At 43.1% G+C, this 25,098-nt stretch overlaps 2 protein-coding genes across 4 annotated transcripts; both read left to right on the top strand.

The window, feature by feature from the left end:
• The first annotated feature begins 688 nt into the window (after nt 1-688).
• Nucleotides 689-3,700, top strand: atp6v1g1 (ATPase H+ transporting V1 subunit G1). Its single transcript, XM_063210291.1, has 3 exons — nt 689-895; nt 2,021-2,121; nt 2,452-3,700. The coding sequence occupies exons 1-3, from the start codon at nt 814-816 to the stop codon at nt 2,623-2,625; spliced, it is 357 nt and encodes a 118-aa protein (XP_063066361.1). The 5' UTR covers nt 689-813; the 3' UTR covers nt 2,626-3,700.
• Nucleotides 3,701-5,601: 1,901 nt separating this feature from the next.
• slc31a1 (solute carrier family 31 member 1) lies at nt 5,602-25,022 on the top strand. Of its 3 annotated transcripts, none has more exons than XM_063210287.1 (6): nt 5,602-5,750; nt 17,491-17,649; nt 20,265-20,337; nt 20,619-20,787; nt 21,713-21,784; nt 24,028-25,022. In XM_063210287.1, exons 2-6 carry the CDS (start codon nt 17,500-17,502, stop codon nt 24,227-24,229), a joined length of 666 nt encoding a protein of 221 aa, XP_063066357.1. In that variant the 5' UTR covers nt 5,602-5,750; nt 17,491-17,499; the 3' UTR covers nt 24,230-25,022. The 3 variants fall into 3 exon arrangements, with proteins under 3 accessions (XP_063066357.1, XP_063066360.1, XP_063066359.1); XM_063210289.1 differs by lacking the exon at nt 5,602-5,750 and adding an exon at nt 13,263-14,629; XM_063210290.1 differs by lacking the exon at nt 21,713-21,784.
• Nucleotides 25,023-25,098: the final 76 nt, after the last annotated feature.

Raw genomic sequence — 25,098 nt, 5'->3', positions numbered from 1 at the left:
CACAAAGGAGATTAATGGAATGTTGGTCATATTTCAAGATGTCTAATTCAGATTGAGCTGATAGTTTACATAGAAATCACATATAGCCCGAGTGACGTCACATTGCCTATCCTGAATTAAAAGTTAAGTGATATTACAAACATTGTGTTTGTATTCTTGGTTTTATATGCCACTTTTGATTTCAGTGCAGATAGCTGTGGGCAATCAGAATTTAAGCTACAGCTACTAAATATTTAGAGCTATTTAGGGTTAAGGTCAACTTTATAGACAGTAGCCTGTGTAGCCCACGGTAGTTTTTAGTCTTTTTCCACAATACTTATTCTGTTTAATATTTGCTTGCAATCGAAACCACAGTAATCAGTTTACATCATACACACCAATGGAATAATATTCCATTAGGTGCTACAGTACAAGGCGTCAACCACGAGAGGGCGCCAAATAACAAGGGATATGCCTCTGCATGATTCAGAAACTGCTGCTGTGATTATTGTAGAATTGCCATGAAGTTAAATATTGTAAAACATGTGTGCAAATGTAATGCCCGTATTTAAATATACGTTCAGAGCTCAATTTCCTTGTTTTTCAATTGATCCGTTTTCCTCAAAGTATAAAGTCGTGCGTGTTCTTGGACACACGGATGGTCCGCAGGGACTCTTGTCACGTGATATTGGATGCAACAACAGTCAGGCCTTGACGTACAGTCAGCTGACTCTCAGCAGCCGTCATTTCAGTCCTCTTCTCCGACCTTCGCCGCAGTGCACACGGGAACCTCGTCCATTCTTGCTCATCTTCGTCTGGTCTGCGCGTTTAATTATGGCTAGTCAATCGCAAGGGATTCAGCAGCTTTTGCAGGCTGAGAAGCGAGCGGCAGAGAAGGTCGCAGAGGCCAGAAAACGTAAGTAAATTCGACCGTCACGATTAGCTACTTAGCCTAGCTTGTTAGCTTGTTTGTAATCTATCGACGAGGGTTTGCCCAAACTGGTTCAACATGTAAGTAAAAGGAAGAGCTAATATTTCAGGTTACCTGTGTTACTCATACCAATGATATTAGCCAACTCGTGTTTATTTGCAATGCTGCCGATATTTGGCAGCTGTCAGGTTGATGATGTCCTGCCCTCAGTTTACATTCTACCTGACGTGATGTGTGAACACTCTGAAATTGAATCGTGCTAAAATGTCATTTCCATGCAAATGTCTGTTATTGTCTGTTATGAAATATGAATTTCAATTTCACTGAATTTGAAATGCGTTTTCCCCCCACGTCCAACACCATCTATCTACCTCTCAGTAACATTGCAATGAGGAATTTGTCACGAGTCTGACTGTCTGACCCAAGATTGGGTTGTTCAGTCTTGTGTTGGCTCAGTGTGAAGCTCAGAAGGGTTGTTATCTTTTGAGATGACTCCTCTGTTCCTCTTCTGTCTTGTAACGTGATGTTAAGTCACTGTCTTGTCTTCCTCTTTTCATTTTGCCCATTTAGGCTACTTCATCGTCTTTCTTGGCCGGGAACCATGATATTATCTTTTGATGTTGTGTTATCTTATGAATGAATGAATGAATGAATGAATGAATGGATGTCTCATTGTTCAGGTACAATGAAATTGTAAGGTGCAGATGCTCCCGGTGCTTAAAAACAACATAAAACAGTATAAAAACATTAGGCCAGAACAACAGACATAGACAAATCGTACACGCATATAATAATTCACACAGTGAATGTCTTTAAAGTGCTGTAATCTGTGCAGAATTAATTAAGTGTGCAAATGGCTTTTGAATAAAAACTGTCTTTTAGTCTGTATTGGTTGTATTTAAATGTTTGTATGTGGCCCAACTGCCTGCTATTATCTGTAGTTGCAGTATGAAATAGTTGTATACATAGTTTTTATACATATACCATTCTTTTTCTTTTTATTATTGCTTCAACAAGGAATGCTCAATTTCGTTGTGCTCGTCACAATGACAAATAAAAGATTGTAAATGTTTGGGTGGTAATGGAATGTAAATGTGTGATTGCACACAGGCAAGAACCGTCGTCTGAAGCAGGCCAAGGAGGAGGCGCAGGCGGAGATCGAGCAGTACCGGCTACAGAGGGAGAAGGAGTTCAAGACCAAGGAGGCCGCGGTAGGTTACTGCATACTGACAACATGGGACATAGGCCATACCAACATATTTGGCTTCAATCAATGGTCAGGCCAGCAATTAGTCGCTTCACATTAAGCTTGTCAATAGTGAGACCAAAATGTTGCCTCTTAACACAAAACAAAATAAAAAGGCAAGGTTTTGCAGTGTAAGGAAGAACCAGGCTGGAGGAAACTTGGCATTCGAGAATAAAGCCATTTGAGAGAAAAAAACCTCCAGTTGACAATTACAACGTATCTCTTTTGACTTTGGGTGTGGTCACAAACAAACAAAATGAAAAAAGGTCTGACAATGCCCTCTTCCCTTTTGCAGGCCCTTGGTTCCCATGGCAACTCGGCTGTGGAGGTGGACAAGGACACGGTGGACAAGATGGGCGGCATCCAGAGCAGCTACCAGCAGAACCGGGAGGCCGTGCTGGGAAACCTGCTCAAGATGGTGTGCGACATCAAGCCCGAGATCCATGCCAACTACCGTGTGGCCGGATAGAAGCCTTCCTCAACCTGCTCGTCAGCCTTCCTTACAACCCCATCCATCCCGTCCCAACCCCCAAACTCACCTCATCACATGTCCGTACATACATACATACATGTACCAAAAGAGGCAAGGGGAAATAGATTGACGCTGTGAAGCCACAACTCTTCTGACCACTTACCAAACAAACACCCATTCCCAATTTTCTGCCCCCCTGTGCATCGCAGCTTTTGTGTTGAATTTTTGAGCACTTGGTCCATCAGAAGTCCACATCAGCTGTTTGGGAGGGGAAAATCTTTAATTAATGTGGTTGTTCTGGTTGAGGCTCACTTGCCTTAGCCAAGTCATCCAGAGTAAATCCACAAGAAAATGGCAAGATGAGCTGTACTGTATGTAGAAAGATCCATTGAGGTCACGAGTGTGAGTTGACATCAGCTTGTATTGTGGCCGTCACAGTGCAGTGTTTCTCTCCCGCCCCTGAGGTACTCTCTTAACTGCTTGTAGGGTCTCACAGATCAGTAGACTGACTTGTTTTTTTGTTTTGTTTTTGTTGTTGTTGTTATTATTGTGATGGACAATTGTGTGTTTGTTTGTGCGTGCGTGTGTGTCTTTGCTATGCAATGTGGTGTTTTATTTATGAGTAACATTTTTCTGTTAATCAGAACGGCCCGTGACGAGAAGAGGGGGAAAAAAACATTCCCCTCTTCCCCATTGGATGACTATATATAATATTGAGTCTCACACTCACTCTGTCACCCTCTCTCATGTGATCTCGGAGTAAACCAACTTGAGTTAACATTGACTGTCGTGGCAAATTATCTAATAGAAAAGCCTGGAGGCCTGGTTTTCTTCAGTGTATGACACCTGTGGGCTATCTGTTAGCAGACTTGCCACTTCCTGTGGCACTACCAAGATCTATCACAGCCATGTTCTTGAAATAACCCCCTGTTATTCTTGTTTTGTTTTTCCAACCCTGTATATCAGTGGTGTTCTGAAGCTGTATGTAATAGCTGACACATTCCTCTGTTTACATTCGGTGCTGCTGCACAGAAAAAAAGTGATGACAAATAAATGGTTATAGTGTACTCCAGCGCCTTGTCTCCCATTCATTTTCTTTTATCGTTCAAGATTGTTTCCAAATGTTGTTCAAGGAAATGAGGGTATTGTGACTGACATGCCATAGGTAAACATGGGGAGAGGAGGGTGGGTTGGATGAGGATTGTTAGATTTGTGACAGGGTTCGGGGTAAAGGCATGGACAAGATGGGACAAAGGAAAGATGGGTTGTGATTTGGATAATAAGTGGGCGAGCTGGATCTTAAGTTCATATAATAATATTGGGGGTGATCATGGTGGGTTTGTGCTTTCCGATTTGATGCGGGTGTGTGCACGTTTGCTGTCAATTTGTGAGATGGTAGTTAGTTGTATTATTTATCAATTTGCACAGTAGCTGCATAAGTGCATGGAGCTTATTTTCCGATCTGCAAAAAGAGACATGTATCCGATCCATCTCTGGTTCTTGCAGTGGCACTTAGTGATGGCAGTCTGGCACAAGCGCGCCGGAACGTGTTTCAAACCATCAACAGCGAAAACCATTAAAAACCACTGTTCCGAAGTTTGCTTCAGTACGGAAAAACCACGTGATATATTACGTATGAAACAGTAGTTCCAGAGCCAGTTTTCCGAAAGCAGCTGCAGTGTTTCGCGCTGCCACACGAACCAGCAGGCGCGCGCAAATTGTTTGGCCTGTTGCAGAGCCGTCTGCCAGGTTGCAGTGGAGAGAATATTTTATTGACTGTCATTAGGCCTATAAGTCCCACTTGATAGACAAGTAGACAACATCATCATAAGTTATGAACACAACAAGGAGAAGACATTAATGTTCAGCAACGCTTTATTCTGATCGCCCAAAAAATAGCCTAATAATAAATGAATAAATAAATAAATGTGGCATTGTAGCCTTTGTCGTCTACCTCAACTGGCTCATCAGTAGCCTAAAATGTAAAATGTCTGGAAGTTAGTGTGCAAAAGTATGAGCTCAGTCCAATATTGGAGGTAATGTCGCAGATGATGAGGGCACAACATCTCATCTTATCGAATTGAGCCCGTTTAATTGCAAACATGGCTTTTTCACCAGGAGAGGGCCCTGTTACTGAAGCTTCAAGTACTAACCCAATTTTTGAAGCAACGTGCCTAAATGGTTCAAAGCTTCAACAAAGCTTCATTTGCCCATAACTACACCAAGCGTCTGTTTATAATATGACCACTAGGTGTCACCATAGCGCCTTCAATAAACAGTGGTCAGATTCGAAACATCCGTGATCACTGTAAAAAATACAATTTTACAGTGCTCATATGAATAGCCAACATGCAATTTATTACAGAGATCACCAAAACCAACTGTCAGACAAAAAACCCACTAAAGCCGTGTGGCATTGCGTCATGCGACCGAGTGCCATGTGGCGGCGGAAGCGGGTCAAAAAAAGTGGTGTTTTCATTGGCCCAATCAGAGCCATACAGAGGGTAGAGTCGGGCAATCTCCGCCGTGTGCTTAGGCCGACTTCCTCTTTAGCAAAATTAGCTGTTTTAGCTTCTCGGTACTGCCTAACGTTGCGAATGTTAGTTCCTAGCAGTGGGCGTAGCACATAGCAAATGCAATGCAGGGAATATGACAAGACTTGCTGTTCATAGTAATAACTTCAGATAAACATCACAGATGGTAAACTTTTGTGATTATCACCACCGAGACAGTTGTTGGTTTACATATTTGTGGTGATTACCCCGCAGTATAGTTCGTTAGTCCTTATTTTTGGCTGTTAATGTGGTGGTTCTATGTTGAGTCTATGGAAAGACAGCCGCTTTAGGAACACCCTTATCTCGCTGAAAGGCGGAGCTGCCACTTAATTCCTGGTCCTCCAATTGCGTAACTCTACCCTCTGTATGGCTCTGGGCCCAATGTTCAAACGTCATCATCCGTCGCTCTACGACACATTTAACATTGCAAAAGGATTCGCCTCAAATAAAGAGATAGCTGGATGTGTGTTGCCGACTCCTTGGACATTTTAATCACAAACTGTATGACATACCCCTGAGGTCGAGAGAGAAGAGGAATTTGCTGAAGGATCATTTGTATGAAGTGAGGTACGACTTCTTGCTTGTAGAAAGAGCACTATGAGCCTACTTTTTTAAAAACAGTGTGTATGACCTCTGCTGCTAGCTAGTTCACCCACGAAACGTTATCTAAAGTTGATGAAACTAGCATGGATTTTCATCAGTGAACATGGTTAATTGACTGTCGACCTATATTCATGGAAATCCGGTATGGGTTTGGGTAATTTGTCTGTATCCGACATTTTGAAGTCATGGTGGAGTAAAAAAAAAAAAAAAACATGGTTCACTCCAGTTCTATGGTGATGAATCACAGAATCTATCGACCCATGGTAATGATAATGTATTTTCGTTTGATGTATTGTATTGGTTTTCTAGTTGGCTAGCATTCACTGGCAGGAATTCCTCAGAAACGCGATGGAGAAGGTTGTATTCAAACTCCTGTTCTGGTGTGATGATTACTGGGATTATGTGAGTGAGATTACATTGCTGCACTATGTGGTTTAACAAAATGGGTCTGCGTCAAAGTCAAAGTTTTTAAAATGTGCCAGGGTAGTAGGATACCTAGTGCAACACCGGTGAAGACACCCTGTTGGTGCAAAAGAGGCACCAAAAAGACCGAAATTGTGGAGAAGTTTGCACAGCTTGGTGAAATGACCAAATGTTTTTAATGTCAGTTAAAACTTCAAGTGAAAGACAATAAAACCCAAACTTAAGATGTCTCTACAAAGGTTATTGTTTTCACTGTATGTGTCGGCACTCCTTTCTCTTTGAAGCACTAGGGGAGAAATCATATGACAACCATTTTCTCAGCATGGATTCCAAATACAGGAAGGAATGTGAAACTGCCTGAACCCGGTTAACATGCTTATTTTTGGTCCATTGTTTGCACATGAAAGCCTGCAGGTTCATTTCCACAGTTCTCATCAACTAGATAATAGTTAGAGATACGTTCTTTGTTGAAGTTGACTAGAAGTCTAGAACTGTCAGCTAATAGAGTAGTAGCTCATCAGTGATGTTTGTTTTCTGAAATCTTCTCACTCACTCCAGTCCACTTCATCCTGTTAGGGAAAATACTCTCCCTCCTCAGTGGTTGAGACTGTATGGTAGTGCAAATGAACAGGCTGGGGAACAGTGGTCCTTTTGTGTTTGTGTTTGGAGACCGTGTGTCCGTAAAGAGGGTCAGATGGTCTTTACTGCCAGTTTGTTGTCGTACTTTTCCTTTTGGGTGAACACACTCACCCAGACAGAGCTCATTCATAAGTGATATTTACAACCGTGGATTGCATGTAAACATCATTTTGTTGGGCAATTATTTATGCTTCATGTGTTATTATTAGGCTTGCTGTGGTTAGACAAGAGACTAACCATGGCCAGAATGTTTTTCTTGGCTGTGAACATTACACTTGGACACGGATGAAAACGGGTTTTGAAATCCTGTGTAGGTACACTATTAATCATGAAGAGTGGGCTCTCCCTTTGTGAGCGTTTGCTTATTATTTCATATGGCAAGAAGACAATGAGTTGTTTGAGATCTTGGACAAACCCTGCCTGACCTACGAGATGCTTGGGATTTTTAGTGTTTGTTGACCTTCTTGACAGCCCCCAGCATGGGGTTTTGAAACACACGATTGATCCACCTGTTCCTTCCTCTGTGGTGCAATAGCCAGAGCTTGCTTCTTACTTTTTATTGACTAGATAAAGCCTTGAAGTAGGGAAGTGGTGAAGGGAGGCGCTATTGATGCTAAAAGTCAATGAGATAAAGTTGGATTGTCAGACTCTAGAATTGTATGTATCAATACATTTATCACCTTTTATTCAGATCATGTGTAGTGTACACAATGGCAATATGCTGACTTTGTCACTGATCGTGAAGTTCACGTTATGAGATAATGGAGACTATTTTCTTACTAGGGATGCACCGATACCACTTTTTTGAAAACCGATACAAGTACGAGTACATTAATGTGTGTACTTGCCGATACCGAGTACCGATACCGATACCTTTTACCACCAAAATACAATGAAAATAAATGCATGGCTTTGTTTTTTTCCGCCTGTGATATTTTTATTGTCCATTTCCATGTAGATTTAAATGTTAGTAAATGTATGATGTGGCACTTTTTTCCATGCTGATTTCAAGTCCACAGGACAAGATTTTGCATTGTTTTGAGTAATAGTAGTACTCGTAGCTGGTATCGGCAAGTGCTTGACGAGTACGAGTACGAGTATAACAAGCAGTATCGGGAGCCGATACCGATACCAGTATCGGTATCGGTGCATCCCTATTTCTTACTTCGAAGTGGGGATGTCTGCGCTTCAGCCTTGGTGTGCTCACCGTTGAGGACAAGCTGGGCTACTTCACAGTGACTAGACCCAGGGATGACTGGAGCACTCAGCAACTTTTTTAGAGGTTTTTTTATTATTTTCTTGCACAAAATGACTAGCGCACCTGCGGACTCTGAGGAAGGCGCCGGTGCACCGAAACGTCAGTCATTTTGTGCACCAAAATATTTTTTTAAATCTCTAAAAAAGTTACTGAGTGCTCCAGTCATCCCTGGGTCTAGTCACTCTGAAGTAGCCCAGCTTGTCTGCATACTAATTTCTTACTTTTTACCTCCACCAAGGTAGTTAAAGCAACACTATGCTCTTTTCCTCTTCCGCTCGCCCTACAGACCGGAAATTGAATAGCCTCGTCTCTCATTCAAACTAGAGACTGTTTGCTCCTACAAACGCCAAGCGCAATTATCTAGCATGGAGGGCATCATGGAATGAGTATTAATGAATTCAGAAAGGCCTAGTTTCCCCACATAACAAGGTGATGAATCAATATTGGAAACATTATTTCAAGATTTAAATGATGAGACTTGCGTTATGTTGCCCTCCGAATGCATTTGTGTACATTTGGGCGCATTTTGCAATCACTCGGGGAAACTTTTCTTCAGATGTCTTGCTAAGTTTGTCATTGTCATACAATCACATCATTAAAGAGCAAAACAGGTCATTAGCAGTTTGTCTGTCTGTTTAAAATGTGTAGCTCTGTAGGCCACAGTAGACACGCCACAGATGTGGACACGTTGATAACCATCGGTGCGGTGCAACGTGAAGCCTAGGCAGAGAGGCATACAGAGAGCTGCAGAAACGATCTGTGTGGGGCAAGGTGGGAATTGAAGAAACTTAAGTAGTAGCTTGCACTTGACTGTTGTCACAGTTTGCTATCATCATGATCACCTCCAGGTGAATGACTCGCTGAGATTGCTACTTTGCTCTCTGTGTCACTCGTATGGCTTTGACCCCCAGCTGCTCTACAGTCCATATGATCTTCCCGGAACGGTTATGCCATTTACAGATAGCAGTGATTGGACGATGGGACACTCTGGCCCTGGCAATTCACCCTAGTAAAGAGGCAACTTTCCCTATGACGGTGAAAGTGTGGCTCAACCACTGAATATCACATTATGCCTTAAAGGGGTATGCCACTATTTTGGGGCTTAATACAGTTAAAATCGTTGGCTGGGGTTTATAAAGGTGGTAAAGTGTCTTATTTTTCATGTGAAGCGTTGTCTTGCTTTAAGACAAGTTAAAAGAGGCAGTATGTCGCTAAGCTAGTGAAAGTCAATGCATCCATGTAGCATTGCTACATGCTACACGGATCCATTGACTTTCACTAGCTTAGCGACATGCTCCCTCTTTTAACTTGTCTGAAAACAAGACAACGACTTACATGAAAAATAAGACACTTTACCACCTATATAAACCCTGGCCAACGATTTTAACTGTATTAAGCCCCAAAATAGTGGCATACCCCTTTAAAGCCACACTCGATAGTTTTTGGAATTTTACAGACATATGGCCCACTCCATTCTTTAGTTTGTACATAACAGTTGTAGCCCTTGCTTGGTCCATGTGGCAAAGTTAATTGGTTAGTTCCTTTCACCCTGGAGGGTTATTTTGGGGTTGAGGGGATGCACAATATTTGTATGTGACCAATGTGAACTCATTTTGGTCAATGGAAAGTCACGGCTTTCCTGATTCCATTGTGTACTATAGTAGATGTTGACGTATAGTGGCTCTCTCACTCTATGCAGTTCACAGACAAACCTCCCAGATAGTTAGTGGCTCTGCTAGACTTGTTCCGGTGTGCCCCAGTTTCTCATTTCCTTGTAAAACGGACTGTTTGTAGGCTGGGAACTCCCATACTGCCTTTAGTTCTACTACACAATCGTTTTGATCTGAAAGACACTTGTGATTAGGACTGGTGGGAAAAAGGCAAGACTGTTTGTGTAACGATTCATGTGTTATTCTACGTACGTAGTGCATTAAAAATGACACACTCAGTCAGCATGGGTTAATATCAATGTGTCAACCTGTCCCTCTTGTGCAAAATCTACGTTGTGTGTTCCAGGAATGTAGTACTTTGACATAGTTTAGCAACATCTGACAGTACAACATGACACCTAAGAATGGAAATAAATGCGTGCTGTGCTGCACTTCCAGTACCATATGTTTGCAAAGACGTGTAATCCTAGAAACATCTTTGGCCACATATGAGAGTATAGTGTTACAAATCTTGACCTTGACCTCTGATCTTGATCTTGATCTTGATGTAGAACTGAAAGTGTTTCGAGATTACGTCATGACCTGCAGATTCACATGGCAAATTTAAGATGCCGTTTAAACTGTGGAGAGCACTGTTGGCAACTTCAACGTCCTTTCACAGAACTATGCTGGGCTGTGGACCGCTTGGGATGTCTTGCGGCCCACCATTAGAGAACCGCTGATGCATAGAGAGAAATGTGATCCGACTGGAGAGGGGTCTGAGAGGCGTTCAGGAGGAGCAAAGACGAAGGCCCAAAACACAATGGCTCAGTGGTCGAATTTCACACTTTGAGAAACAGTAGACAGTCTTGGGACTGCTGAGTAAGTACAGAACATACAGTTCAGGTGTAGGCTATAATTCCAGACCATAAAGGATGCTAGGCTATGAAGCGCTATGTAGACCCACTCGTACCATCAACCCAAAGTCATCGGCCAGTTGTTCAGGTATAGCTTTCTTTTGTGAGGAGTTGGTGTGAATCTGACATTTCTGACTCTGTGATCATTGTGAATCTGAATCTGACATTTGCAGGTGCATAGGTTTTTAAGTAGCACTTCAGCATGTTGAGCGATGTTGCTGATGTAAGTGGAAATGACAGAGCTGTTAGCGATTGAGAATTGAGACTTAAAAATGCAAAAGCATGTTCCCTGGAGTCTGCCGTAGAGACTAGTGTGTTCAAAGTCTATGACCCTGTAGTTACAATGTAACTCGAGGTCACAGAGATGGTCAGTTGAATTGTCATTGGCCAGAGATATAGGAGCTTAGCCTGATTATCATCGACTTTCAAATCTCTTCGAGACTTGGTCTGACCAAGAGCATAACAATGAACATTTCCCAAACAGCATTTCTCAAATGGCCTCCCTTGGTTTGCTAATGGTCGTTTGCTTCCCAACAAAGTGGGAGTAGTTCCCGTATTTGCGGGGTGAATAACCTGCATCCAAGTCAATAAGGTATTCTAAGGAACTGAGGAATTGTTATTCATATTAACCCAGTGTCTCTCTCTCTCTCTCTCTCTCTCTCTCTCTCTCTCTCTCTCTCTGTCTCTCTGTCTCTCTGTCTGTGTATGTGGGCTATTTGAAAAACCAATGTCTGGTGCAACACTAATGCCAAAAAACACAAGTGTACCCAGTGCTCCCTCTCCTCTCCTCTTGGCTGCTCCCTCTGTTTGCGTTATGAGGACATGTGCCCCCTCCGTGTTTGTTTGGCAGGTACTGTAGAGATACTGAGCTATTGATATGTTGGTGTTTGGGCAATGCAATGATGCAGGCATGATTTGAAATGGGGGAATTTCCAGGATGTATGCCAGATGTCATGGTGCATTCTTCGACCTGTGAATTATGCCACGTCTCTCAGAATATGACAGAGGTAGTATTATTCACGCTTTAGTGAACAACATTAGGAAATGGGTGGGAACTGTCATGGCAAACTGTTGGCTAACAAATAGGGATGATTTAAAGCTTGGTGTGTAGTCAAAATGAATGATTGCAGGGGGAAAAAAAACCTTGACAAATGTTTGCTATGAGATTTACTTTGAATTGCGAGGGATGCTGCAGATTGCTGAACTTTGAGATTTACATTTGTAGGAAGCGGCTAGTAGACTCTCACACACACAAATACACACCCACACACACAAACCTAGCAGTTTTTATTTCTGTGTAATATATTCAGGTGTGTTGTCCTAGTGACCAGGGCCAAGACTGCTCCACACACAAAGGATAACTCGGCACAATCATAATCACCCGATGACGTACACAACGTCAATCTATTGTTGTAGAATCCCAGTTTTGACAGTGGATAGTTTTAGTTTGTAGACTGAGTAAAAAGTAGACGAACGAGGTGCACGTAAGGCACATCCATATCCTGCCAGTCTCCAGAGCTGATGTTAGAAAGTGTGTGTATCTGAAAGCACTTTGAGTCAACTGTATAGTTCTGATATTACTGTATGCTATATTAAGCCTAATACATGTTGTTGTATATTAAAGCCGAAAAAGTAACAAAAAAGTCTTTGGGCATAAACTATGTCCACAGACTTTTTTTGTTGTTTCGGTTTTTAATATATAGGACACGGTCCTTGTGTGCACCATGTTCTCTTATTTTGTACGTTTTGTCTTGAGCAGAAGCACCAAACACCAAAACAACTTTCAAATATGTGGTGCAGACAGACACTGACTTTTTAGTGTTCCAAGTACATAGTTTTTAGACTGATCCACAACAATGTTAGGATGCAGCCAATTTCAGATTTTATCTCGTAACTACTCAGGAATGGTCACGTCTGGCATTGCCTAATATAGAACTTCGCACTGGTGGAGGAAATCACGTCCTCGAGAGTGTCCCAAGGGTCACGTTTTATAGCTGTATCTTTTACAGCTCCAGCTTAAAGGTCTGCTAACGTGGATATTGTAAAGATAATAGTTAACGTTAGAGACTGAAGCAATAGGCTATATGGGCTCGCTTTCAGCACGCAGCAGTAGGCCTAGTGCTCTGCACTCGGTTGACTTTGAATGCTAGTGGTGGTGGCGGCGGCGGAGGGATCATATAATCTCATAATAAACCACTATGTGCCCTGTAGTTGTCTTTTTTAGTTTTGTTTTACCATTTGAGGTGGTCATTCCGAAACAGCACAGGTGGAATAATGAAGGACTCGTTTATTAGAAAACTATTGAAACGTGCCTTTTTACTTTTAGTGTTTTTTAGTTCGCAAAGCCTCCAGATCAAAACAGTGCAATTACGTCCCTGAGGATCAGCAACGTCAGCATGGTCACAGCAGAGGGAGGCTCTCAGCAATTACACACACACACACACACACACACACACACACACACACACACACACACACACACACACACACACACACACACACACACACACACACACACACACACACACACACACACACACACACACACACACACACACACACACAGGGGTTGTAGTAAGCAGCAGAAGCATCATGTGACGTGGACATGATTAGTCTTCTCTCAGGCTACAAAATAAATGGCTGACTGCATAGAAAAACGGCACACAGACACTTTAGGAGGCAGAAGTTGTTGCATATTTAGATGAATGAATACCTCAGCAACATGACGTACTGCCAAGCTGATTGCGATTTAAGCAGATGACGTCTTGCCTCCAAATTGTCCTGTTTGGCCCAACAAATTTTAAGTCTATTTGAGATTCTAGATCTACTGTGAAATCTCTCCAACCGTGGACATGGCAGAATTAAAAAGCACGAGTCACGTTGGCCAAATCAAAGGATGGCAAAAATTTGTTAAAAAAAGGTTTTTTTTTTAGGGATGTGAATTTCGTAAGGTCAAACAAAGAGGAAGAAGGAAGGGAAGAGAAACTTGGAGTTCTCAGCAGTCTGTCCACATTTCGAGTCTTGTAGAGTAAGCGCGCTCCCTGAGTACCCTCCCCATGTGGTGTGTGTGCGTGCGTGCGTGCGTGTGCGTGTATGTGTGTGTTTTAATTCTTACTGAACAGTTGGTTGGCCCCTAACCCATAAGATGAGAGTAACCGTATCAGACCTGAAAAGAAAAGTTACCATAAGTACAACTATACAAGCTACCATATGCATGGGTTCTCAGTGTTTATCAACAAGATGTTATGAGGAGGGGCAAGACACTGGCAGCCAACCACGTGAGCTAATTGTTTTCAACGACAGCGGTTTCCAACAATAAGAGGTTGAGTTGTGCGCAGCCAGGTTTGCGCAGTCAGGTTGTAAACAACATTTAGAACCCATGTATAAGAACAAGGACAATGGGGGTATACATGAGTACTACAATGGTGTAATGTAAAATGGGGGGTGGATGTTAAGTCTGTGGAGTCAGCAGAGCTAGCCGTGTCAGAGGGGGCCCTGACCCTCTCGTGTGGGGCTGGCTTATGGGTCGTGAGGTGATGAGGTCTTCCGTCTCTGTGGGAGCGGATCGGGCTCTGTGATTGGCAGGGGGTTTGGACAGGGCTCTCTGATTGGCTGCAGCTACAGCAGGAAATCAGAGGCGGGAGAGAGATCACATGAGCCAGACTCAGTCATGGGAGGGGAGCTTAACACACACACACACACACACACACACACACACACACACTGAATGAGCTTTGATTCCATTTCTTGGGCACACGCACTCATTCACGCCCGGACTCCCTGCAAGATAGGTTTACTAGGAGTTGGCACAGTGTTATCTGTCGTTGGCCAGATAACCCACCTGTGCACCTGCTGAACTGATGCACTTCTTGGAACTAGCATCCTCTACGTGACTGCTACCTGAGTCAGACCTCCTGGCGAACCTCCTGGGTGACACACACATAGACACACACTAGGGTGAGTTGTCCTTGTAGTAAAAGTAACAAAAGAATATTTACTGCTGCAACAAAAACCTCTCTGTTGCTGCTTTTTTTTCTTTTAAAGCAAAAAATGTGGTCGGAAGGCGTGTGAAAAATGTTCTGTTCTGATGTCTGAAGTCACATGCTGTTCCAGGAAGAAAAAAAAACAGATTTAGACAACAGTGATGCAGTGAAATTGCAGAATATGTGTTGTTCACAGTGTAGCATTTGACAACTCCGATGATGAATCCAGGAACAAATGATGATGTGGTGGTGGTGTGTTGGGCTTTTTAAAGCAGGAAAGCAATAGTCATGCATACAGCAGGTAATGCATCAGGCATGTGTGTTGGATTTTAAGGTTGAGGGAGAGATTTTGTGTAGCTTGTACAAGCAGTTTTATTGCAGGAAAGCGTGCGTGCGTGTGTGAGAGAGAGAGATTATTGTCAATGTCTTATTTAAATGTTTTTAGTTAAACTGCTCATTGGAGACTGGTCAAACGCAATTTCAAACTTCTGTGCTAACCCTACATAGATTTTTGACAATAAAGTACTCTTGACTTGACTTGACTGATGTTCAAAGGCATCATGTGTCCGTGATGCAATCTTGTGTGGAAGAGTTATTAGGCATTTTTGTGACACCGTAGATACTCTGCTAAATTAAAAAAAAAAATGGCCTTCCGTCTGCTTTTGGGAAAAAGCAAGAGCACGTGAAACATTACCTGTATCATACTGCATGCTTTCCCATGTTTTTACACAAACATATGCAAAGTATGCGCCTCAAAACAAACTAAAAAGGGCCAGGAACCGGTATTATTGATCTTCACTTGGTGAATCGTTTTTATGAAAAGGAACTCATTACCAAGAACTCTGTAATGTTTTTGAAATCAGCTAACTAGTAAAATACCCTACATACCCAATAGTGGCTGAAACTAGGCATAAGCTCCACGAGAATACTCAACCAACATACAAGTCGTCTTGAACAAGATATTCAGTACTACCCGAATGTTCTCCCAGACTACCATAATTTACTGTATTTTGGACAAAAATATTAATAGCATTCAAACTCTCTTGGTACATTTGGGGTATTGTGTTTTCTGTGCATGATGCATGCTTACCTCATGTCTAATGTTGTGGGTTTGGCTGTTGTGCGTGTAGTGAGACATCTCTGATAATGATTGACAGCCAGGAATGATACTTTTTACTTCATGATGGTGAGGAACTGGCGCCCTTCATGACAACAAAGATCACCTTTCAGAAATAGACGATTATCGTCTAATCGTTTTTATTATAGTATATTTTATTATGTAAACTATGCCGCAGTAAGCTATGTAACTGCTTCATAGTGTGACCTTTGAACCGACACAGGACACCAAAGGACCTTTGTGAACAAACTCAGGAAAGAGCCTGCGCACAACACAATGCTTCAGCTTGGCGTATTGCGACTGCCCAACAGAGCAGCAATATCAACATCCCAAATGTCTCTCTGTGTCATTTCATTACCTCTTTCGTCTGTCACTTTCAGTCCTCCTCAGACGCACCAGACCAGGCCCTGCGGCTATCCGCGACCTTTAGCAAGGCACATCTGGAGCGTAGTGGTTCCCATTGATGATGTTTAACATGGCACTCCATTAGATTAAGGGGACAATGCACTGGCTACTGCTGCCTGAGGTGGCCAAGGCATTAGATTAGGAGTGGGTGCCTGTGGGATACTTAAGTGTGTGTGTGTGCGCGCGTGCGTGCGCGGGCAGGACATTAGATTAGGAGTAGGTGCTTGTAGGACACTTGAGTGTGTGTGTGTGTGTGTGTGTGTGTGCTTGTGTGTCCTCCTGATGATCACTCGTTAGAGAGGGAGGGAAGGTGAAGACCGCAGTGATTGTAAAGGTCACAACAATGTCTTTTTGGTCGTGTTGTTCATCAATATTGGATGTGCGTAATGTGGCCATTTGTGTGTGTCTGTTTGGCGATCGGGAATGGAGCAGTCAGACAGCTAAGGGTTAAGCATACTGGTTTATCTTCGCCTGTCCTGCTTTGTCCCCTCTCCCCCGTCGTGCTGTAGGCATTAAGGTCACAGTCACCTTGATTTCTTCCATCATGCACTGCCCACACAGAAACACATGACAGAGGTGACCTGACCAATATTGCAAGCATAGGGGCATTCAAACTCAAAGTTGTTATTTCTTTCTTTCGGTGTCCGTCAAAAAAAGGCGTATTAGTTGAAGTAGAGAAGGCTGCATTCGCTAACTTAATCTCTTTCGCTGAAGATGGCTTGATGCCAAACGTGTCTGTGTGATTGGGACGTGTTGCCGTAAGAGGGAGAGCAGCCTTTTATACGAAATTCCCTGGGCTACTTCCTGTTGGATTTGCTACAAAATATTGTTTGTATACATTGTTGCAGTTTAAGAAATGGTACATTTTGTATTTTTAGGAATTATTTCCTGATCTTTCGATTGAAAGCCCATGGTGGTGGTGGCTTTTTCTCAGGTCTGTCATGTTGAATAGGAGTCAGTCATATGAACTGGACAGCCTTCTCCTAAGGCCTCACATTCCTCAGGAGATTTGCGCTGTTAGAGGTCAACTGTTTGGTCCTCTAGCTGGGATTCTTTGTGAACTTACGGTGTGCATAGATACATTGTATTTGATATCTCTAACATACATGTTTTCCTCTCTATCTTGTTCTGTTTTTCTCTCTTTTTCTCTGTCTGATTCAATCTCTCTCTCTCTCTCTCTCTCTCTCTCTCTCTCTCTCTCTCTCTCTCTCTCTCTCTCTCTCTCTCTCTCTCTCTCTCTCTCTCTGGGTCTGTGTCTATGCCCCCACAACTGTCTTTCTTTCTTTCTTTCTCTCTCTTTCTTTCTCTCTCAGATTTGAGAGATGGACGACCACAGTATGCACCATGGCCATCACATGACCCAGCCGCCCCCGTTGCCGATGGTGACGGAGAGCGACGGGATGGGCCACATGGACCACGGCCACCACACCACCATGGACCACGGCGACCACGGAGGACACGACATGATGATGGTGAGAGAGCGGGGACACTGGCACACAGCTGGCATTACACTGGCACAGAGCTGGCATTACATTACATTACATTACATCACATTACATTACAAAGGGACCACGGAAGGGGACACAACATGATGATGATGATGAGAGGGTACGCTGGCACAAAGCTGGCATTTTCAGGGTCCCCGCGGGCATTAAAAAGCATTAAATACAGAACTTGCAATTTAAGGCTTTAAAAATCATTAAATTTCGAGGTGTGGCATTAATTTTCCAAAGGATTGGCATTAAATTTCATCCGGACACAATGTAGTAGCCTAATATATAGATGTTTGGACAGTTAAATTACGTAAAAACATTTTTCCATCAAAAAGACAGACGGCAACAAGCGCTCCGAGTCGCAACATGCCTGGGGTAGGAAACAAGGCACTCGACTCGACACTAAATAACAGGCGGCCAGATAGCAGACCCCCTCGTCTGGATCCCCCTACTGGTTGATGACGATGGCTGACCAAGTAAATTCCATCGACCACAATGCGTGTGGTGGCTAACTTGACCGCAGTAAAGATTTGAGACTTTAAATTGCATCAACCTGGATGTTTCTGTGGTACCGCTTTACTCGTCGAAAGTCTGAGTTTGAGTGTAGCGTTTGCTAACGCATATAATTTCATGAATGCCATGATTGCAATTTAGATTAGCAGTTTAATCATGCAATATTCTTAAGTCTCCGAGCGTCGTATCATTACGGTTAGGCAACGCAATCGGGAGTGTGCCCGGGTGTAGGGAAGTTGCAAGCGGTGGAAATGTGTGTTAAATGTAATAACCGGTGTTTACGCGTCTAAATGACGCAATGAGGATATGCGAGGATGTCCAAATCGGTAACCGCGTGGCGTGTGCATCGGTAGCTTATATTTTAGTCGCCTGTCAGCGCGGTGAAATGCTTGTGGTATTCACATGAAGCTGCTGCTGCTGCTTCTTGCTCTCGCCGCTCCGAAGAAGGAGGACTTGTTGCTAAACTGAAAGTAGAACGCCTCTTGTTAGATGCCACCGTCTCTATGATGAAGCTTGAGGGGGAAAGGAGGAGCAGCCCAGAGCCGTTCCTTTTTAACCCTTTTTAATCAACAGGTGTTATAGCCTCTACTCATAGTAGGCTAATGTGCACTCGACTATTTATCCATTATGAATGGTCAATTGTTGCCCATTTTATTTTATTTTTCTAATTGAAGGTATTTGATGAAATGTCATCAAACTTTCAAACATGCACAATTTTGAAATGGTTTCAGTTTTGAAGGAATTTATTAGAAATGGGTTAGGCCTAATGGTGTTTCAAACTAGTGTGTGTCACCTCGTTCTTTTTTGTTGTGTTTGCATCTCCTTGGTTAAATTAAGCACAACAATAAAGACTATTGGAGCTTGGGCCCTCTGGGCAGCAGCCAGATCAACTGTAATTTTAACACAGATGCAGGCTACTTTGATTTTAAATAATACATTATTCTAAGGGAGGGGCAGAAACCTCTTTAACAAGTCATGGCAAATGTCTGCCACAGAAAGTGATAAGGGAGCTGGCAGTGAGAATGAAATAACACAGAGAGCAGCGTGAATGCATGCTCAGTTTTATTTCATAGGCTTATTAAAGCATGTGCGAGGCTGAGGGAGAAACATTAGGCCCCCCCATTAACTTAATTCCTGCTTGTATGCAATTCGGCAAGCTTGGTCTCCATAGGCTTCCAGATCAGTTCTTCCTAGCTGCTGCTTACATGTGTTCACATTAGGCTTCACTACTAGCACAATAGTCATAATAATACTTTTATTGTATATATGTATTACATTGCATTATAGCAATGTAATAACTATACCATGTAACGTGCACATGCACACACCCCGTGTAGTGGTATTAATTTTCTTGTTGGAGGTATTAAAAATGGTATTAAAAAGCATTAAATTGGGTGAGCAAAAATGTGCAGATACCCTGATTTTATTTGATATCACATTACAAAGGGACCACGAAGGATGGCACAAGGGCACGATGATGGTGATATGTCTTTCTTTTTGGCCTTTATTATTACAGGACAGTGTGAGAGTAGACAGGAAACAATTGGGTGAGAGAGATGGGGCAGGGCTGGGAAATGACCCCAGCCGGACTCGAACCGGGGTCCCTGTGGGCATGCAAGCCCAAATGCAGGGGGGCTTAGCACGCTGCGCCACAGCGCCCCCACGATGATGGTGATTATGACCTGAGGTAGAATGGAGGAGGTGACCTGCACACCTCAAATCTTTGTTTGGAGGTGCAGCTATCTCAATGGAAATCATTAGAAAATTATAGAAGAAGCGCAACACTGCTACAATTACGGTCAAGGTTTTAATGTGAAAGCTGACGTTTTGGTCAGTCAGACCTTCATCAGATTATGACCTGAGGTCCCATTGACGTCACTTACGAGCACTATAGACTGGTATGTCATAGGAGCACCACACCGTGCGACACTACACACCACTGGGCGCATCTCCATCCTCTGTGTCCAGTCAAACTCCACATAGACCCTGACAACACCCTCTCATACCTCACCACCATGTTGCCCCTCAAATGACTTTTGGATGATGTCATAATTGATGGACGCTTTCCTCTCGTTTCACAGCAAATGACATTCTACTTTGGCTGCAAAAATGTGGAGCTCCTGTTTGCAGGTCTTGTTATTAACACACCGGGAGGTAAGTGTTCGCTTTTTTAATATATATATTTTAATGTACAGTGTAATTTCACCTGTGTTTGCTATGGGGTAGTCATAGTTGTATACTTGGCAATAAACTAAACAAACAATAGAATTTGCAAGTCTTGGATTTTGTGTTCTCAGTAGGTGCAGCATTTATCAGAGCACCATCCGTAAGTTGCGAGTCTCTCTGCCTTCATGTTTGCTCACAGATGGTGGGTGCAACCGTCTTCAGTGCAGCCTCATTAAATGGCATGTCTGTCTGTCTGTATGTGTTTTCAGAGATGGTGGGTGCGTGCATCGCCTGTTTCCTGCTGGCCATCTTCTACGAGGGCCTGAAGATCGGCCGGGAGTTCCTCCTGAGGCGGAACCAGGTGAACGTGCGCTACAACTCCATGCCCGTACCCGGCGCAGACGGAACCGTACTCATGGAGACGCACAAAACCGTCGGGTGAGTAACCTCGCAAAACACCTCCACCCCCCACCCTCCTCCGTTTGATTCTAGAGGAGGTAACGCCAGTGCAAAGCTGACCAGGCATTTTGGATCATCTAAACCAGTGTTTCCCAACCTTTTTTGTCTTGTGTACCCCCAAGCCTTTTCGTTGTACCATGAGTACCCCCTAAGTCAAGTTCTATATCGCTTTCACCATCCCAATGTAACTGACCTCCATATATTTGTTAAAATTTCATTTTTCCAAGTACCCCCTGCAGTGTGCTCGCGTACCCCTAGTGATACACGTACCCCTGGTTGGGAAACACTGATCTAAACTCCCCAGCAGTGAATTAACTCCTCTGTGCACAGTACGCACCCTTTCTTTAGCCACAGGTACGGTGCTGCCATGTGGTTGTCATCACAATATAATTCATCAAGTGATTCAAGTGATAAATTATTTTTCACCTTAATTGATTACCATGCAACATTACAGTATATAAGTTTATTGTTACTATATTCTAACAAACTGTTTGCTACACTAACCTTATTCTAACCCCTACGTTTAACATATTGCACCATGTTGTTACCTCACTGTATCAGGAACCAATCAAGGTCAAAGAATCACTTGCCAGATCACCTGACCTGACTTAAAATGGCGGCCAGGCACCCCTCCTGTATTTGTGTCAAAGTTGAACCAAGACCTCATGTCTCTCTATCTATCATTAGCCTCCTCGAATGCCATGCCAAGCTTCTGTATTTCATCCCTAGAAGTTTATTGCAGTGCCTGCTATCTGCCTTAACTGATTGAGGTGGTCAGGCTGTTCTAGCACTAACAGATACTAACGCAGATACTGGAGATACGAGGAGTTGCACTGAAACATTGTCGTCTTTTTTTCATCCCCACCATCAACGCCAATCAATATCACGCCATGATGACACGCAGAGGTGTCCCCCAGCCGCTTAATTTTAAAAGTAATTCTGTAGACAGTCTGAGCTCCAGGGAAAGGATGTATAGGTATGTATGACATACTCATTAACTAACTACTGCTAACGTGTGCATTAGATATACACTGAGAAAACCTGTTAGGGTTTATGTTGTCCGAATTTCTGAGCTCCAGTGAAAGGATGTATAGTATGTATGACGTACTCATTAGAAAACCTGTCGAGTCAAGTCGGTTTTATTGTCGATTTCTTTACATGCGCTGGTCATACAGAGAATTGAAATTACGTTGGGTTGATGTTGTCCGAATTTCATCCATCCCTGAGAGTAAAGGTTATTTTGGTGCTCTCCTGTCCTGTCCGGTAGTCTGGTTATGTAAAATGTGTTGTGACAGGCCTGGAGATGATGAGTGCTAATGAACAGGAGGTTACTCTGGTACACTTTAGGACAGTGGTTCTCAACCTTTTTTGAACAAACGCCCCCTTGGACTCATCACAAACCTCCAAACGCCCCATTGACCTCATCATAAGCCTGACAACGCCTATTAAAAAATTAAAAGAACTAATGCCCCCCAATGCTCCTAAGCACCACCCCCTCTCAGCTGTATCCTTCTCAACGCCCCCTAGAGCTCCCCAGTGCTCCCTGGGGGGCTGTAACGCCCCCGTTGAGAAACACTACTTTAGGACTTTGGCTTCACTTCACTCAAACAAAGGACAAACCCCTCGCTGTACCGCAGAACGCATAATACCCCCTGTCTGTGTGTGTCTGACCTACTTAGAGTACTTTCCAATCCTCGCCCATATCCACATCCAGCCTGTCTGAAATATGGGAATACAACGTAACATTTGTCATAACCTTTACCTATCACTCAGTACATTACTTGGCAAAGCACACAAAGTTTATAAAGGGTTTTTTTTTACGGAGGCACACACACTTCCTAAGCACACACAAATTTCCCAAAACTTGCTCAGTTTGATCTCCCATGCAGGTAACCAGTGTTTTTTATTTTTTATTTTATTTGTATAATATAAAGTCATCTTTTGCGTTGCAGTGGTGCATGAGCTTACAACAGTGAAAAGCTCTTTTGAATTGGCTTTGCTGCCCTCTGTGGGCAGTACTAACAACCTGCAGGGCCACCGTGCCAATATAATATAGTATTATACTGAACTAAATATGCTATACTAAATAATACAAAATAAATAGACTACTACACTATACTAAAACGATGGAATGCCAGCTTGTCCTCTGTAACATACTTCTGTTGTATACGGTGGTAAAACTGTTTGTATTTGTTACGTTGTGTATCTGCTCGCTCTCTCTATCAACGAGCCTTTTTGGTTTGGTGGCCTACTGCCTGGATTATAATTATTATCAATCAATCGATTTATTTATATAGCACATTATCATACACTGTCATCAGTCAAAGAAATATCCATCCATAAAAAAACTAACGAAATCTATAAAATCATAAAACATCCATAAAGTCATTATCCATAAAAGCATAAAACCAGAATATGACCATAGAACCCTATAACATCCATAAAAGTATTATCCATATAACCACAAAACAATAAAACATAAATAGATAACCATTCTTTGAAAACATAAAACTACATATAAAAAACATAAAACTACACATAACAAAATAATACAACTGTATACTGCAGAGCATGACTGCCATCAAACATTTTTATAGCAGTTGGTACATTTATATTTGTATAAATATTATAAATAAGTATAAATATTATTTATATTTCAGCACTTTGCAAGCAAGATTTTTTTTTTTTAAATGGACAGGGTAATAAGGTGTAGTTATCCAAAATCTTCACTTCCTCCCTGCGCATGGACTTTTCTGGATGATGTGAATCAGCGTCTGCATTCGGTGCTCCAGGCTCAGCATCCATCCTAAAGGCTAACGGATGAAACTACTGGAACTAACTGGTGCCAAGAGTTTAGGTCTGAGGACCACTGGACTTCCTTTTGGAGCATGAATGAATGTTTGTCTCTTCCGTCTTCTATCATGAATGAATGTTTGTCTCTTCCGTCTTCTATCATGAATGAATGTTTGTCTCTTCCGTCTTCTCTCTTGCTCAAAAAGAGTAAGTTGTAGGCAGCTGGACTTCTTTTTGGAGCTGAATGCTGTTTTATCTCTTCAGTTCTCAAGCTTCATAACAGAAAGTCGAGTAGAGGCCTACAACTTAACTGTTTTTTGACCAAGATACGTAGATGAACTGGATGTTCATGACTGATCTGATGTTGATTTGTTGTGTGTGTGTGTGTGTGTGTGTGTGTGTGTGTGTGTGTGTGTGTGTCTCCAGGCAGCGGATGTTGAGCCTGGCGCACCTGATACAGACGTTGCTGCACATCATCCAGGTGGTGGTCAGCTACTTCCTCATGCTGGTCTTCATGACCTACAACGGCTACCTGTGCATCGCCGTGGCCGCGGGGGCCGGAGTCGGATACTTCCTCTTCAGCTGGAAGAAGGCGGTGGTGGTGGACATCACGGAACACTGTCATTAGCACCTCCACGCCCTCCACCGGCACCTCCTCTCAGACCCCACCCCCTCCCCATACACACACACACACACCCCTTAACACCCAAAGAAGGCAATGGTGGCTGTCGACATCACACAACACCGTCATTAGCCCTCCACACCCATCCAGACCCCCTCTCTGACCGCTTCAATACACACACACACACACCTTGACCCCCCACAAACAAGGCAATGGTGATCCACATTATGGAATACTGTCATTAGCCACACACACCCACACGGACCCCATCTCTTGTTCCACACCTCCCATACAGACGTCCCAGCCCCTTAAGAAGGCAATGGTGGTCGACATCACAGTGGTGGTCGACATTTGAGCCCAAACTCTATTGTTCCACAGCTTCACTCTCTCTCCTCTACAGACGTGCACCCCACCCCCCTCTACAAGACACACACGTCCCACACGTCCCATCTCCCCAAAGAAGGCAGTGATGGTTCGCCCACATCACGTAGCACTGTCATTTCACCCTTCCTCTCTCTTCCTCTTCCCCTCCAAGCAGCCCTTCAGCCTAAACCCAATACACATCCATCCACATTACATTAACCCCCCCAACACTGACATACATGAGCAGACGCATTCATAGGCATATCTGGCCCTCTAATGACACTCGACTCCCATCCGCAACACACAATGAAACCTTCAGATGGACCTTAGGCATAAACTTAGACAACTACACGTTTGTTGTTTTACACGGTAGCCATTTTGTCCAGTTAGACAAATGGATCCAGTTGGATCTAGTTAGGGGTTAGTATTATTATCTGTGTCACATCCTGTTACCCATTTACTCCTTCCTTTCCTCCATCCGCTGTTCCCAAATGAAGTAAGTCTGCCTTAAT

Source organism: Engraulis encrasicolus, chromosome 11 (assembly GCF_034702125.1).
Source record: "Engraulis encrasicolus isolate BLACKSEA-1 chromosome 11, IST_EnEncr_1.0, whole genome shotgun sequence".
NCBI classification, from domain to species: Eukaryota; Metazoa; Chordata; class Actinopteri; order Clupeiformes; family Engraulidae; genus Engraulis; species Engraulis encrasicolus.
Note: the sequence above shows the minus strand (reverse complement) of the source record. Positions and strands in the feature narration are given on the sequence as shown.

Bases quoted from the DNA above. Each gene is read 5' to 3' on its own strand.
- slc31a1 (XM_063210287.1), top strand. From the start codon at position 17,500: ATGGACGACCACAGTATGCACCATGGCCATCACATGACCCAGCCGCCC. The intron at 17,650-20,264 runs GTGAGAGAGCGG...CTCGTTTCACAG, and splicing joins GAGGACACGACATGATGATG to CAAATGACATTCTACTTTGG. The intron at 20,788-21,712 runs GTGAGTAACCTC...GATGACACGCAG, and splicing joins GAGACGCACAAAACCGTCGG to AGGTGTCCCCCAGCCGCTTA.
- atp6v1g1 (XM_063210291.1), top strand. From the start codon at position 814: ATGGCTAGTCAATCGCAAGGGATTCAGCAGCTTTTGCAGGCTGAGAAG. The intron at 896-2,020 runs GTAAGTAAATTC...GATTGCACACAG, and splicing joins GGTCGCAGAGGCCAGAAAAC to GCAAGAACCGTCGTCTGAAG. The intron at 2,122-2,451 runs GTAGGTTACTGC...TCCCTTTTGCAG, and splicing joins TCAAGACCAAGGAGGCCGCG to GCCCTTGGTTCCCATGGCAA.